This window comes from Arachis ipaensis, chromosome B02, assembly GCF_000816755.2.
Source record: "Arachis ipaensis cultivar K30076 chromosome B02, Araip1.1, whole genome shotgun sequence".
NCBI lineage: Eukaryota > Viridiplantae > Streptophyta > Magnoliopsida > Fabales > Fabaceae > Arachis > Arachis ipaensis.
In genome coordinates, this window is record NC_029786.2 from 104,219,429 (window position 1) to 104,236,054 (window position 16,626).

The 16,626-nt window shown below is 34.0% G+C and overlaps 4 protein-coding genes and 1 pseudogene across 4 annotated transcripts in view; 1 reads left to right on the forward strand and 4 right to left on the reverse strand.

Annotated features, from left to right (window-relative positions):
* The window catches only part of LOC107626141 (putative disease resistance RPP13-like protein 1), a 79,786-nt gene extending 67,304 nt beyond the window's left edge, over window positions 1-12,482 (reverse strand). Inside the window, exon 1 of the transcript XR_002358109.1 lies at window positions 8,664-12,482. The gene's annotated coding sequence lies outside the window, so the exon portion shown is untranslated. The remainder of the gene's footprint in view (window positions 1-8,663) is intronic.
* Window positions 3,304-4,699, reverse strand: LOC107627947 (putative disease resistance RPP13-like protein 1). Its single transcript, XM_021116491.1, has one exon. The coding sequence runs from the start codon at window positions 4,603-4,605 to the stop codon at window positions 3,355-3,357; it is 1,251 nt and encodes a 416-aa protein (XP_020972150.1). The 5' UTR covers window positions 4,606-4,699; the 3' UTR covers window positions 3,304-3,354.
* Window positions 4,780-5,509, reverse strand: LOC110269323 (putative disease resistance protein RGA3). The gene is made up of 2 exons (XM_021117094.1): window positions 4,927-5,509; window positions 4,780-4,790 (listed from the first exon to the last, which is right to left on the reverse strand). Exons 1-2 carry the CDS (start codon window positions 5,507-5,509, stop codon window positions 4,780-4,782), a joined length of 594 nt encoding a protein of 197 aa, XP_020972753.1.
* Window positions 6,446-16,626, reverse strand: part of LOC107626153 (putative disease resistance RPP13-like protein 1) — a 76,349-nt gene continuing 66,168 nt past the window's right edge. Inside the window, exons 15-17 of the transcript XR_002358094.1 lie at window positions 8,000-8,068; window positions 7,038-7,877; window positions 6,446-6,768 (exon numbers count right to left, since the gene is read on the reverse strand). The gene's annotated coding sequence lies outside the window, so the exon portion shown is untranslated. The remainder of the gene's footprint in view (window positions 6,769-7,037; window positions 7,878-7,999; window positions 8,069-16,626) is intronic.
* The window catches only part of LOC107627948, a 1,143-nt pseudogene continuing 66 nt past the window's right edge, over window positions 15,550-16,626 (forward strand).

Below are 16,626 nucleotides of genomic sequence, written 5' to 3' on the forward strand. Positions count from 1 at the left end.
CAAAAAAAAAAAAAAAAAAAACACTAAATGAGAGTTTGAAGCTCTCACAATACCTTTATTTCCCATGAAATTTGAAGCCATAATCTATTGTTGGCGCTTTTCATTGTGAAAAAATCATGTCACCAATGTTTCATCACCAAGGACATAGTCTGCAATAACATTAGATGAATCTTCAATTGACATCAAATAACTTGCTCAACATAAATTCTAAAATGTTCTGTATTAATAAAATCTAAACCTTTAGGAGAATTCCCATTTGAAATCACATCTATTCTTAATATATAAAAGTAGATACATAAGCATGCACCACATTACTTTTGAGACATTTCTTTTCTCCTACTAATGCCATGTCAGCAATATTGCTTACTTGGCACAACTTTAGAATCAACCACTCAATTCTTGCCAAATCAACTATTATTTCCAAATCAGCAAAAAAATAAAATATACAAATAAAAAACTAAAAAATAAAATCCAATAAATTTGTAACCTCCAAATACATTGAATTCATATTTCTATATTTATTATCTCTTACCGTTATAAATAATACAATAAATTTATAACCGCAACAATTAATTTATAAATTAAAAGTTTAAAAAATGAAAATTATATTTTATTATTATAATTATATTTATTATAATCATTTTAATTTTTGCCAATGAGTTATACCTCAAATAGCATAGTCTTCCATATTGGTCGCGAGTTCGAGTCTCTGTATCTTTGGTTAAAAAAAAATAATCATTTTAATTTTTAGAAGTAACACTAGGTACAAAGAACTATTATTGTAGTTTTTACTTATTATTAAAAATAAATTCTATTTTATTTTACCAATATAAATTTTGAAAAGAATATTTGAAAACTAAAAAAAAAAAAACAAATTTATTAAAAGAATATCAAAACGAAACCAAAAAATATGATATTAGACATACATTTTCATATTAGATACAAATAAAAAACTAAAAACTAGAATCCAATAAATTTGTAACTTCCAAATACATTAAATTCATATTCCTATATTTATTATATCTTACCGTTATAAATAATACAATAAATTTATAACCGCAACAATTAATTTATAAATTAAAAGTTTAAAAAATGAAAATTATATTTTATTATTATAATTATATTTATTATAATAATTTTAATTTTTGCCAATGAGTTATACCTCAAATAGCATAGTCTCCCATATTGGTCGCGAGTTCGAGTCTCTGTATCTTTGGTTAAAAAAAATAATTATTTTAATTTTTAGAAGTAACACTAGGTACAAAGAACTATTATTGTAGTTTTTACTTATTATTAAAAACAAATTCTATTTTATTTTACCAATATAAAATTTGAAAAGAATATTTGAAAACTAAAAAAAAAAAAACAAATTTATTAAAAGAGTATCAAAACGAAACCAAAAAATATGATATTAGACATACATTTTCATATTAGATACAAATAAAAAACTAAAAAATAGAATCCAATAAATTTGTAACTTCCAAATACATTAAATTCATATTCCTATATTTATTATATCTTACCGTTATAAACAATACAATAAATTTATAACTGCAACAATTAATTTATTAATTTTTATAAATAATTCACTAAAGGTAATAAACATCCATATTACAAATGTTATAATAATATTATTAATCATAATAATTTTACGTTATAAGTATTTAAATTTCATACCATTTAAACTACATATATAAGTCTCTTATCACTATTCCTTCACATAACATCAAATTTAGCACAAAAAAATTTATTTCCGAACTGCAATGAGAATCTGATGATCAGGTATGACAAAAAAAATCACAACATGCATCATACATTCATACTTACTCAAATACCATATACCTAATAATAACATAAATTGAATATTAGAATAGGAAAAGATCTTCACAATTTTAGCAACTATAAACGAAATTGATGACAAATTAGGATGGAACTATGTTAAATGTAAAAAGTATTAGAAGAAAGTATATAAAAAAAAAGAAACAACTACATTTGTGGCACATGTAATCAAACACTACAATATCCAACAATAAAGTAACTATATACTTTTCATAATCTCATCTATCAAATTATTAGTTGCTAGCCCAATACTTATTTTAGGTTCAAAATTCAATTAAAGGTTTTAGATCAAAGTGTTATAACAACTTTTGTACTATTTGATGGCGACGCAAAAAATTTATTGGGTACAACTGTTTTAACAGAAAAATAATCACATTGAAGCACCACCCCATCAAGAGATTAAGGAGAAAGAAAATCACACAAATTTAAGACACATCTTCGAAAGAAGAATATGCATACAAAGATGGAACCAAATAACACAATAGAAAGTGCATCAAACTCAACAATTCATAAAGAACATGTCTTCGCAAGAACCTACGACAAAAAGAAGAAAGCATCAACTCTAACAACTAACAAAATAAAAGAGGATGAGCGACACATAAGATGACTAAGTCCATCAACTAAAACAAATACAAAAATCAAACCACCAAATAAAAATGTCACTTTGTACAACTCCAACATCTAAATCTTTTGTACCACAAATTATTTAAAATAAAACACCTTTTAAATTTAGCTTCAATTTACACATATTTAATTTATTTCTACAAAATATAACAATTTTTAATATTTATTATATACTATCATTAATTTACCGTCCCGCGCATCGCGCGGGTCTCATTCTAGTTAGGAAATAAGGTAAGGCATGTAAATTGATGAAAGCAAGCTGAAGAAACAAAGTGTGAAAAAACAAAAACAAGGCATTGAATTTATGCAACTTGTGATTTTGCAAGGTTCTTATATTTCGGTTTGAAACTGGTAAATCTACAAGGTGTTTATAATTTTTTTGAGAATTTGAATTTGAATACTTTCTAAAGTCTCATAAGGATTCCACTGACAAACTGAAAGTAAAGTGCATACACACATGTACCTTGTATTGTAAGTAATATACAAGGTTTACAGAATGATGATTCCTAACGTTAAGAATGAAATATAGGTGACAAAAAATGATCCTCTACCTGTTTTAAGATGCTGAGTCATCATGAAATCTGAATCCATCAACTTCGATGTGGGGGATGTGGGAAATGGTTGACCAAATGTGGGGATCCTTCCTTTCTATGCCTTCAACCAACAACCGACACTCACTAATTCTGAGTTCTCTTAAAAGAGGCAGGCAGCCTTATTTTCTCTATCTTAGGGCAGCCTAAAATTGATAATTCTTGAAGGGATTGTGATTGTGACACGTCCCCAAGCGATGTCAAATTTTTAAGTCTTGTGATTTTCAGATTCTTGAGATTTGGGAACACTAGTAATGCAAAGGATGTAAGTGAATCACAGCTGTTGTCTATGTGCAGGTACTCAAGTGAGAAATATTGTTGGTGTTGCATTGGGAATTCTAAGTTCTTGCAATTCTTGATAGATAACCATCGCAATGAAGGGGGCAAAGAATTCCCTGAAAATGATATGACTGATGAGCAGTTTGAGATATATAACAAGCATCTCAAGTTGAGGAAATGGTGCAGCATCATCATCATCACATTCATATGACTCCCATTCCTCCCAACAAGGCATTGAAGAAAATGAGAGATATTTAAGGGATGGGAAGGGTGTCTCCTGATGATGATCAGTTCCATCACCTTTACAGAATTCACCACCAATCATCTTCACCATATCAAATCCTCCAAGCTCCAATTCCATGAGAGAGGGTAACTGTCCAAGTGAAGGAAGCACCCAACAATTCCTGCATCCGCACAGCTCCAATTTAGTCATGTTGTGGTACGAAGACTGCCCTACCCAATCTGGAAACATTGTACCCCAGTAACCAATGACTCTTAGCACTTTCAAGTTTTTGTGACGATGTAATTGGTCAAGTACATCTTTTTCAGTTTGGGAATCAACATCTTCACCTGATGACCACTCCAAACACAAAACACTGATGTATTTCTTATCAACCATCCTTGCCTCCCGTGCTTCACCATTGTTGATTACATTCTCTAGTTTCTTAACATGAAATGACCCATGAAGATTCAGAAGCTCTCCCAGTTCTCCAATCCTGTTCTCTTCATGCTTGCCCACGACGTAGCAACTTAAAAATTGCAAATCTTTTAATTTGCTCATCTTCTTTGGCATCTCTTCCAAATAAGTGCCGTAGATATCAAGATGACGCAAATTCACAAGATCTTGTATGTTGGAGGGAAGCTTTTTAAGTTTTTCACAGAATCTCAACTTCAACGTTTGTAAATTATACAAGTTACTCAATGACTTGGGCAATGTCATGACAGGTGTTTCAGAGAGATCTAAATAACGCAAATGAATCAACTCGCCAATTGAATCATGCAACAAGCGTTCCTCACCAGAAGAGAAATGAAATGACAAAACTCGTAAGCACTTCAATTGTTCTAGTAAGGGACAAGGACTGGTTATTCCCTTTGAAAATTTACCATGTCTATTCAAATTGATTTGCAACAATGTTCTTGCATGTTTTAACCTACCACATGCTTCCACGATCTTCAGAACCGAATCATCATCGTTGCGAGCACATGACAAATGACGAGTTTTGGTATCATGCTTGGCTGCATTCTTGAGTTCGAAAAAAGAACTTTCCTCCATAGAATGTGGCTAAATCATGCATAAGATCGTGCATCAGAAATAAATTCTCATCAGAGTTGGAATGTTGAAAAAATGATCTAGAAACCAAATCATCAAAATATTCATGACCAACTTCTTCTAAAATGTTTCCACTCTTTGGTTGTTGTAAGAGACCTTCTGCCATCCACAATAACGTCAGTTCATCTCTATCAAATTCATAGTCTTTCGGATATAAAGAACAATAAGTAAAACAACATTTCAAATATGAAGAAAGGTGGAAATAACTAATTCTCAATGCAGGGAGAAGTCCGCTTTCTTCCTCAGAATATTCCCAAATCTCACTATTCAAAACATCATTCCAGTCCTTTTCATTATCTTTCCCTCTTAATAACCCTCCAAGTGTTTGAGCTGCCAAAGGTAATCCTTTACATTTTTCTATAATTTTTCTACCAATTTTTTCTAAAGCTGAATGACCTCGGGATTCAGCAAGATCCCATGCACGACTTGCAAACACTGACCAACATTGTTCATCATCCAACAAACTCAAACTGTAAGCTTTGTTATATTTAGTTTTCACCATAAAAGCTACTGTATCAAGACGGGTTGTTACAAGAATCTTGCCATCCTCACTTCCACATTCAAAAGGAGATAGAAAACTTTCCCAAGCCTCACGATTACTGCTCCATACATCATCCAGAACAACCAAAAAATTCTTCCTGGCTAGCGCATTCTTCAAATGATTTTGAGTTGTATCTAAATCATTTGAGTAACAAGGACTGCAAGTTTTCTCTATCACAGCTTTTGTCACCATAAGAACATCAAATTCCTCCCCAACAGAAACCCATGCCTTGACATGAAACTTTTGCTGCACTCTGTCATCATTATAAACCAATTTAGCCAAAGCAGTTTTTCCTATCCCACCCATACCAACTATGGGAATCACAGACAGATCACCATCGTTAGCATCATCCAACAACAATTTCACTATGGTATCCCTCTCTTTGTCTCTGCCAACAGATATATCATATTTTTTAACTAGTGAGGTTGATGGAATCCTCCTAGACAGGTTATTGGCTGCAATCTTTTTTAGACCAATGATATCTTTGTGATTTGCAATATCTTGTAGTCTAGCAATGATTTCTTCAATCCTATTAACCATCTCCCTATCTTGCAAATTGAGAAAGCGAGATAGGAAGTTACCTGGATCCTTCTAGGTGGCAGCTTTGGTGACGAATTCATACAACAAGTCATCAGCATCATAGACAACATCTTGGAGATTTTCAAGCCACCTCTTGACAGAAGGGTCAGTGATCTGTTTCTTCTCAGCATCATTCAGCACAGCTTCAACCACATTCAGAATGGTCTCGAGCTTTTGAAGCAGCTTCCGGTCAACCTTCTTTCCTCGCATCATGTTGATGATCATAGGATCGGACCGAAGATTAAAAAGAACACTGATAAAAGAAGAGAGAAAAGCTCCTCCAACAAGTGAAGCAGCCATGTTCACTAGAGCAAGAAAGTAAGAAAGGGAAGGAACGGGAAGCAGTTTCTGTTTGCACTCCTAACTCAGAATTCTCTCACAAACACACAGAGTAAGGAAGTGGTAATAGTTCAGCGAAGAATGTTGACTTCATATGTCTTTTGCCTTTGACTTTCATCTTTCCATTTTTTAAATGCTCCCTACAACGGATCTTTAGCTGCAAAATGCTTAACAATATCCACTTGTACATTTATTTACTAACCCACCAACCATTCACGCTTCTCTATAACATAAAAAATTGTTCACCTTTCTCTTTTTAATATAGTGTGAATCCAATAGTATTTTATCACATATGCATGCATCTGCTACCTTTTTAAAAAATAATTTCAACATAAAACTGCCTTTAACATTATATTTTTGTTTATTTTACATACAATTAACTCAACTAATAATTTTATCTTTGCTAAACCGCAAGACAAAATACTGTGGGATTTTCACTAATCTGTCACTCGGACTAACATCCTAATACTCAAGGGAAAAGAAAAGAAAAAAGGAAAAGAGAGAGACAGAGAGAATACATCAGACACCAAACACTCATTTTGAATACTAACTCATTTTGCTGCCTTGTGTTTGATTGCTTTCCTTGTTTTAGTCTATGTATCACAGTAGTTTTGCTTTTGCACTCCTTGATCCAAATTTTCTTTTTGCTGAAACACAATACACATATTAAAACAGCTCTCAACAATTTAACTCAGCCCAAAGTAATTTGCTGAAACACCCACTAATTACAAGGGCATGGTAAATATTTCAGCATTTCTCAAGGGATGATCTTATTTTTAATTAACAAAAAATACAACCTTCAAATTTGCACCTAATTTGTTTTTAAAAAATATATAGAAAATAAGCATGTCCATGCTGTTTGTACTTAAATAGTAACATTATGTAATTATATCAAGAAAGGTATCTGTTAGCTGACCTTCGTAACAGCAGATGACTATTGGATCAATTATCCAGAAATACTTATTTCCTTACATCAATGTAGAAAGTGAGTCTCTCAAAGTGCTTTAATCTGGATAATATCTTCATTCAGTTTGTCAATCATCATTTTTCCCACAGCCTCTCTGATCGCATCAAGAATTGTCATGATTTTGACATGTATCGTGAATATTAAGAATTGTCATGTATGGTGATTTTGACAGAATCACAGACAGCATCTTGGAGATCTTCAAGCCACCTCTTGACAGCAAGGTCAGTGATCTGTTTCCTCTCAGCATCGTTCAATACCCATTTTTTTCTTTATCTACAATATTCTTTTAGATTACGGAGCATATAAACCAGCAGGATCACAATGGAGCAACCTCGTTAAAACTATACTAGAAAAAAGTCAAAAACTCACTTGGCAAAACCCAAACAAAGAAAAAGAGTACCATGATATTATGATTTAAGCAGTTCATAATACAAGTTTATAAAATAAAATTTCCCTATTAACACCCAAAATAAGAGACATAAATCGTAGTGGTGTGGTCGAATGTCATCAAGACCCGTCAAACCAACAGCTTAAACAACACAAAATTAGAAAAACTATACATCCCAGCAACTACTTAAGCATGCAATTCCCCTGTTCCAAACTTCTGCAACAATATCCCCAATTGTAGAAGTGCTTCCTCTCTGCCTCTCAAGAACCAATTGTACCATTTTGCTGAGAGTTTTGGATATCTCTATCATTGGACATAGCTTACTTTGTAATCATCCAGTAACTGAAATAAATCTAAGAATGACCATGCAAAATAAATTACCCTTTATATTTGATCCATTCCTGAAAAGAAAAAGAAAAAGAAAAAGGAAATGAAAGAGAAAATTAGGAAACACAAGAAGTATATATTATGTGTCTCCACGTATCAACAAAAATTTCATAGCTGAAGGTATCAAGTGTGGCACCTATACATGCATGCAAGTATTTCACCCCTGACACATCTTGTAATAATTCATTGCTTGGTATTCTTTGACCTAACCACGTGATAATGCAAACCAAATCTTAATCAGTAACTATATAGCACAATAAAATGCATGTATTTCAAGATAAATTTATTACATAATGAATTAAAATTAAATTATCTTGGTTCATCATGAAACTTAAGATGCTCACTTGTTGGAAAGGAAATATACTATATAGCTATACAGTAATCAAATTGGAAAAAATGAAAAAAGAAAAAAATTAATTATCCCTTCATTTGAAAATGGACCCTCTGCATCTGCCAAAACAAAGAAGATGGTAGTGCTCACAGTTGAGGACATTAATGAAAACTATGAAATGTTGAGAGAACTAAGTTCAATTACTAGTAGGAAATTTCATGTCATTTTTGTAACTACAACAACAACAACAACAACAACAAAGCCTTGTCCCACTAGGTGGGGTTGGTTACAGGAATCAAATGACGCCAATAATAAAAATTTAAAAACACAGAATGTCAATCATAATGAATAGATGGTGGTTAGTCCATTACTCCATTAGCTTAAAATTGGAAAATAAAAGTAAGAATGAATATGATGTTGGAGAAGATGAAGTGAAGTGGGTTTAGGATAGAGATAGCAAAAGAGTCACCTGTTTTAAGATGTTGAGTCATTGCGAATCCGTTTGTCATCAACATAAATATAGGAGATGTGGGAAATGGATGGCCAAATGTGGGGGTCCTTCTTCTCTATGCCTTCACCCAACAACCCACATTCTCTGATTCTTAGTACCCTTAAACAGGCAGGCAGCCTTATTATGTTCTCCAGCTTAGGGCAGCCTGAAATTGATAAGTCTTGGAGGGACTGTGACTGTGACACCTCCAGAGATGTCAAATTTTCAAGTTCTTGGATTCTAAGATAATAGAGATTTGAGAATGCTGATAATGCGAAGGATGTGAGTGAATCACAGCTGTTCTTTATTGTAAGATACGTTAGTGACTCATGTTGTTGGTGTTGCATTGGGAATTCTACATTCTTGCAATCGTATATGCGCAAATCTTCCAACGAAGGGGGCAAAGCATCCCCTGGAAATGATACGACTGATGAGCAATTTGAGATTCTTAAATAACTGAGAGAGGTTGGTTGGGTGTGGGTCATGGCCTCAAACAGAGAATCCACAAGTTGGTTTCCTTCGATTCTTAGATTTTGCAGTGAAAGTGGTAGGTCCCGCATTCTTGCTTCCTGTTTGCCATATATTTCTAATTGGCGTATGATGGGAGCTCTTGGCAGATCACAACCAAGCTCCTCGCATCCTGAAATGACAAGTTCTTTCAAAGCAGGAAGGAAAGAGGGCAAAACTCCTCTTAACTTAGGACAGTTCGCTATCAATAGATGCTCAAGTTGAGGAAATGGTGCATCATCTTCATCACATTCATATGACTCCCATTCCTCCCAGCAACTCATATAATAAAATGACAGATATTTCAGGGATGGGAAGGGTGTTTGCTGATGATGATGAGTTCCATCACCCTTATAGAATGTTCCACCAATCATCTTCACCATATCACAATCTGAAATCTTCAATGTCATTAGAGAGGGTAACTGTCCAAGTGAAGGAAGCACCCAACAATTCCTGCATCCACTCAGCTCCAACTCAGTCATCTTGTGGTACCAAGACTGCCCTATCCAATCCGGAAACATGGTACCTCTGTAATCCCAGATGAATAGCTCCTTCAAGTCTTTGTGAGGACGTAATTTGTCAAGTACATCTTTTTCACTTTGGGAATCACAAACCTCACTTTCTTCAAATGATGAACATGACCACCTCAAATATAAAGCATTCAGGTGTATTTTTTCATCCATCCTTGCATTCCATGCTTCACCACTATTCTTAACATTCTCCAATTTCTCAATACAAAATGACCCATGAAGATGTGCTAGCTCTCCCAATTCTCCAATCCCATTCTCTTCATGTTTGCCCGCAATATAGAAACTTAAAAATTGCAAATCTTTTAATTTGCTCATCTTTTTTGGCATCTCTTCCAAATCAGTGCCGCCAATATCAAGATGATGTAATTTCACAAGATTTTGCATGTTTCTGGGAAGCTTTTTAAGATTTCTACAAAGTTTCAACTTCAGGGTTTGTAAGTTGTACAACAAACTTAACGACTCGGGCAATGTCACGATGGATGTGTATGAAAGATCCAAATAACGCAAATGGATCAATTCACCAATTGAACGATGCAACAAGTTTTCATCATCTGAAAAAAAATTAAATGACAAAACTCGTAAGCACTTCAATTGTTCTAGTAAGTCACAAGGAACGGCTACTCTATCTCCCTCTCGGGTTCCATGACCTTTATGCAAATTGAGTTGCAACAATGTCCTCACATGTTTTAACCTATTGCATGCTTCCATGATCTTCATAAGCGAATCATCGTCATTCTTGCGAGCCCATGACAAGTGGCGAGTTTTGGTATCATGCTTTGCTGCATTCTTGAGATCAAGGATACTAGAAAAGAACTTTCCACCATAGAACTTTGCTAAATCATGCATGAGATCGTGCATTACAAATGAATTTTTAGCAGAGTTAGAATGTTGAAAAAATGATCTCGAAACCAAATCATCAAAATATTCATAACCAATTTCTTCCAAATTGTTTCCACTCTTTGGTTGTAGCAAAAGACCTTCTGCCATCCACAATAATGTCAATTCATCTCTGTCAAATTCAAAGTCCTTCGGAAACAAAGAACAATAAACAAAGCAGCGTTTCAAATATGATGGGAGGTGATAATAACTGATTCTCAATGCAGGAAGAATCCCACTATCCTCTTCAGAGAGTTCCCAGAATTCACTATTCAAAACATCATTCCAATCTTTTTCATTATCTTTCCCTCTCAATAACCCTCCAACTGTTTGAGCTGCCAAAGGTAATCCTTTACATTTTATAACAATTATTCTACCAATTTCTTCTAAAGCTGAATGATCTCGGGATTCTGTAGGACCCCATGCTCGATTTGCAAACACCGACCAGCATTGTTCTTCATCCAACAAACTTAAATTGTGAGCTTCATTATGTTTAGTTTTCACCACAGAAGCAACTGTATCAAGACGTGTTGTTACAAGAATCTTGCCTCCCTCACTTCCACATTCAAAAGGTGTTAGAAAACTTTCCCAAAGCTCACGATTACTGCTCCATACATCATCCAGAACAACCAAGAAGTTCTTCCCCGCTAGCCCATTCTTCAAATGATTTTGAGCTGAATCTAAATCATTTGAGTAACAAGGACTGCAAGTTTTCTCTATCACAGCCTTTGTGACCTTCAGAACATCAAATTCCTCCTCACCAACACAAACCCATGCCTTCACATTAAACTTCTGCTGCACTTTGTCATCATTATAAACCAATTTAGCCAAAGTAGTTTTTCCTATCCCACCCATGCCCATGATGGGAATCACGGACAGTTCACCATTGTAAGCATCATCTAAAAGCAAATTCACTATGGCATCCCTTTCTTTGTCCCTTCCAACAAATATATCAGATTTTTTAACCAGCGAGGTTGATGGAATCCTCCCAGACATGTTCTTGGCTGCAATCTTTTCTAGTCGAAGGATATCTTTGTGTTTTGCAATATCTTCTAGTCTAGCAATGATGTCTTCAATCCTAGTAACCATCTCCCTATCTTGCGAATTGAGAAAGTGAGACAGGAAGTTACCTGGTGGATCCTTCTGAGTGGCAGCTTTGGTAGCAACTTCATCCAACAAGTCATCAGCTTCATAGACAGCATCTTGGAGATCTTCGAGCCACCTCTTGACAGCAGGGTCAGTGATCTGTTTCTTCTCAGCATCATTCAGCACAGCTTCAACCACATTCAGAATGGTCTTCAGCCTTTGAAGCAGCTTCTGGTCAACCTTCTTTCCTCTCATCATGTTGATGAAATCAGGATCAGACAGCCTGTCGAAAAGGACATTGAGAAAAGAAGAGAGAAAAGCTCCTCCAACAAGTTCAGCAGCCATGTTCACAAGATCAAAGTATGAAAGAGTGAGGGAAGTGGTTTGAGGTATGCACTCAAAACTCAGAATTGACGAAAACAGAAGGGTAATAGTGAAGTGGTAGTTTGCATTGTAGCATAGCCAAGTATATGGTGTGGTGGTGATATTTTCTTGAAATGCTTACTGTTATTGGTACTGGGGACAAGTTCACATATGCTTCTTTGTTTCTTCCTCCAAGGCAGTGACATGTTTCAGTGCTTTCAAAAAGTTTATGGCCCACTTCATTTATTGAGTAGTGCACATATATTCTTTTTTGTTTTTGCATCACATTTCATTCACTCATTTCTTACTTTTTTTTTGGATAAGATACTTCTATTTTCTAAATGGAATGCAAATGTATTGAAATGATGAGTTTGATGTTTAACGTCATGGGGACCATCCTCCACCAACTGGAGAGGAAACCAAATGTGAATGGTCCTTAATTTTATTATTAGCTATACATACAGTAAAGTAGTAAACTGCTTTATACAAACAATAAAAAGGGTTTTGTTTAAGCAAATATTTGTTGTTTTCCCCCGTTTAACCAAAATCACGCAATCATACGATGATTTAGTATTAGATTACAGAATATGACTATTTTGATTATAAATTAAATTATTGCATGAGATAATGAAGATGCCCTTATATTTGAATTTGTTGCCACACTCTCAGTGTGTCCAAATGTATCTTACAATGTCCAAATTTTTACAGGGAAAATTGTAGGATGATTTTATCAAAGTTGGATGATTTCATTTTTTTTATTATTATTTTTAATGTATTTGTCTAAGGCATGTAAAATACTCTGCATTAAATATATAAACTGCAGAAGAATAACATTAACTGTAATCTCAGCAAATAAGCGAAGCCAGGAAATTTGACAAACACAAGCTGAACAAACATAAAAATTTTGTAAAAAACCATACTCAATTATGCAGCCTGTTTGTACTGCTTGCTTATAATTTAGATTGATCAAGTGATAAATTTTATAGCTTCTATTTGCCATTGGGTTTTCTTAAGTAATCTTGTCCATAGTTTTTACAAAAAAAACATAACGTATTATTAATAACCTGAAGCAAAGGTGAATACACAATTTATAGGTTATTCATAAAGTTCTTTTTGAGTTTGTACTCAAACTCAGGCTTTTCACAAACACAAAGGGTAAGGAAAAGGTAGTAGTTATCTGCTAGATTGCTTGGCCAAATTTACCTTCAGATAAAGATACAAAGCACTAGATGGAAATGTACAAAAACATGTTTTTAACTCTATTACAGAAGTAGATTTTCTTATCTAAAGTAAGTGTAAATTTATTTGCATTATTATTTAATTAAATTCATCCTTGTCATCTTTTGAATGTCTTTTCAAGTAATGGGTGTAAATATAATCACTTCTATTAATAGAACAACACATGATTAAATATCTGTGTCAACTTACATGTGGACATAAATTAAATCCAACTTTTTTGTGATATTTTGCTATTAACTAAGAAAAGAGAAGGATCATACATGCTACTTAGTAATTTATTAACATATATATTAATAAATTGCATAAAAATTTATGTGAAAAGTCCATACTCATAAAAGTACATATAATGATAAATTTTTTACTTGACCAATGTCAGCCTTAGACATTATCTTTTCCCTTTAATTAGTTTTTAACAACAGAAAATGAAAAATTATTCCATACTCATTTTTTCTTCTACTGCAATACATTCCCACTTTAATCTCTGATGCAAAAAAAGTTATAAAACCGACTTATCAAATAGGTGTCCAACAGAAATATGAGATGGATCTTTACAAGATCAATAGCTCCAACTATATGGTGCTTTTTCTACCTCTCAGGAATCAATTAAACAATTTTGTATATAGTTTTGGAACTCTTTAGTTCAGGGTCATTTCTGTCAACATAGTATAGGCCATAGCTTAATAAGATTACTTTATCTAATAACTCAAATAAATCTAAGGAGGACCAAGCAAAGTACCCCTTTAAATATATTTGATCCATTTTTTTTGTCTGTGTGGGTTTTTTTGGGGGGGATGAAATGGGAAATTAGAAAACACAAGATGCTTATACTTGGTCTTATTAATAGTTTACCAAATTTGATTTATTTTATATCGAAAAAAATCTGAAAAGGAGAAAAAAAGGGAGGGGGAAGGAGGGTTATGTTATTAATTCATCCAAATGCAAAATATCTTTTAGCTTATGTTGTGTATGAAATATATTTTAAATTTCCATAAATCAGAACTGAAAAAAAAAATCTGAGTATATTAAGAGCACAAAACTAGAAGAATCTAGATGCCCTTTCCATTCCTCAAGATATCAACTGTGGAACCAAACATGAAAAATTAACAAAATTATTCTCCCTTACTTCACACAGAAAACTGTGACATGTCATTTTGGTAACTAATAATAAAATCACAAAGCAAAACAGAAAACTTGATTCTAAATCAAATGGCATAATGTATCTCACTAATTGACTCAGCTAAGCAATCCAAATTATTTGTTCTATCAACAAATCTGAATGCACACTTTGTAGGTTACTCATTCAGTTCATTTTTCAGTTGAGAAAGAGTAAGGGCTGGTGCCCGTTGGTGTCAATTAGGTGGTCTGTGGACTTTTGTTGCTCTCCACGGCGCTTTCGCATTAATAGGTTTCATGTTACGTCAATTTGAACTTGCTCGATCTGTTCAATTGCGAGTGGTTGCTGGTTACACACCTATTTCCTTCCATCCATGTAGAATCTTGATAATATCTTCACTCAATTCATCAATCATCATTTTTTCCCAAAGCATCTATGCATATTTGTCAGAATCGAACCGGTAATCGAACCAATCAAATTACTGGTTTATTAGTTTATTGGTTCAACCGATAAATTACTGGTTGAACCAGTAAAACCGATGTCATGTAAATAAAAAATATAAAATAGTTAAAAGCTTAAAATTAAAATTTGAAATACATATCTTCACTAACATTTTATGAAAGAATTAAGTCTCAAATTCTAAAAATAATCAATATAAAAAAAAGGGGTTAAGTATTTTTTTCGTCTCTAAGATCTGAGGCCAAAATCAAAATCGTCTCCGACCTTTTTCATTATTAAAATCATCCACAACGTTACAAAACATTATAAAATCGTCCTTTTGTCCAAAAACAATATTTTTTGGGCAATTTTATAACGTTTTGTAACGTTGAGGATGATTTTAATAACGAAAAAAGGTAGGGAACGATTTTGATTTTGGCCTCAAATTTTAGAGACTAAAAAAATACTTAACCCTTATTCTTATAATAATCATACTTGAAGGCTTAAAATCAAATGGTGGTTTCATGTAATTGTATTACTTCTTGGGCTAAAGACTTTCTTACTAGCATTATAAATGTGGACGAAAATCACAATTTCAATGGCAGTATATGTAAAATGATGGTGTTGTGCAAACCAAGCAAAGTGGTGGCTCATCTCTCACAGCTAGTCCAAGTCAACCTTGAGTTTCTCATATCTTATGGTCTTAGTTGGAAATAGAAAAAGATGAAGATGAAATGGGAGAGTGCAACGGTGACACTGGTGATGATTAACATGGTTAACATAATGGATAACGCAGACTCGTCTCTGCTTCCAGCGGTGTACAAAGAAGTTGGTAAAACTTTTCAAGAAGATCCCGCTGCTCTGAGCTTATTTGCTTATTGCAACATATCACACCAAGATCACCATTTAATTTTAATTATTACTAGGTGGCAATTTCAAGAGCTTTAAATGGGATAGGAGTTGCCATTTTTTTTCCGGCAACTAAATCTCTGGTTGCTGACTGCACAAATGACAGTAACCGTGGCATGGCTTTTGGGTGGCTTTCATTAACCGGAAACATTGGAAGCATTCTTGGCGGACCCTTGGCTGTAATTCTAGCATCAACTTCATTTACTGGCATACCACCTTGTTGCCCTTATCAGTGTCATAGCAGGTGTATTAGTACACCTCTTTGCTAATGATCCACACTATCCAGAATGAAAGATATGCTGAAAGAAGTAAAATCAGTTATGAGAATCCCATCTTTTCGGGTAATTGTGGCACAGGGTGTATCTGGGTCAATTCCATGGTCAGCATTGTTCTCATTTGCCACACTTTGGTTAGAACTCATTGGATTTTCACACAAGACAACAGCGTTGCTTTGGACCATGTTCATCATTGCTATTTCAGTAGCAGCTCTGTTTGGGGGTAAAATAATAATGGCACAGATAAGCGTTGGTTCAGCTGCTCCTCTTGCTGTTGGTATTGCCTTATGATCCATCCACTCCCTTCTTGCACGCCCTTGCTCTCTTCATCATGGGTTTCTTCATGAGCTGGAATGGTTCAGCAACAAACAAGTACGTACCCATATGACTCTTACCATACATACAAAAAATGTTTAGTTAACATTATCAACAGTCCAATACTTGCAGAGATAATCCCAGAGAAGTCTCGTTCAACTATATTGGCGTCAATCGCTCCTCCTATTGTTGACATTATGGATATAAACAAATCAGAAATGGAGATTCGTCCTCCGTTAAAGCGGATAGAGGAAATGCTGCAGCATTGGCAAAAGCACTTTATTGGACGT

Coding starts and splice junctions, on each gene's coding strand:
- LOC110269323 (XM_021117094.1), bottom strand. CDS start 5,509: ATGGGTGGGATAGGAAAAACTGCTTTGGCTAAATTGGTTTATAATGAT.
- LOC107627947 (XM_021116491.1), bottom strand. CDS start 4,605: ATGGAGGAAAGTTCTTTTTTCGAACTCAAGAATGCAGCCAAGCATGAT.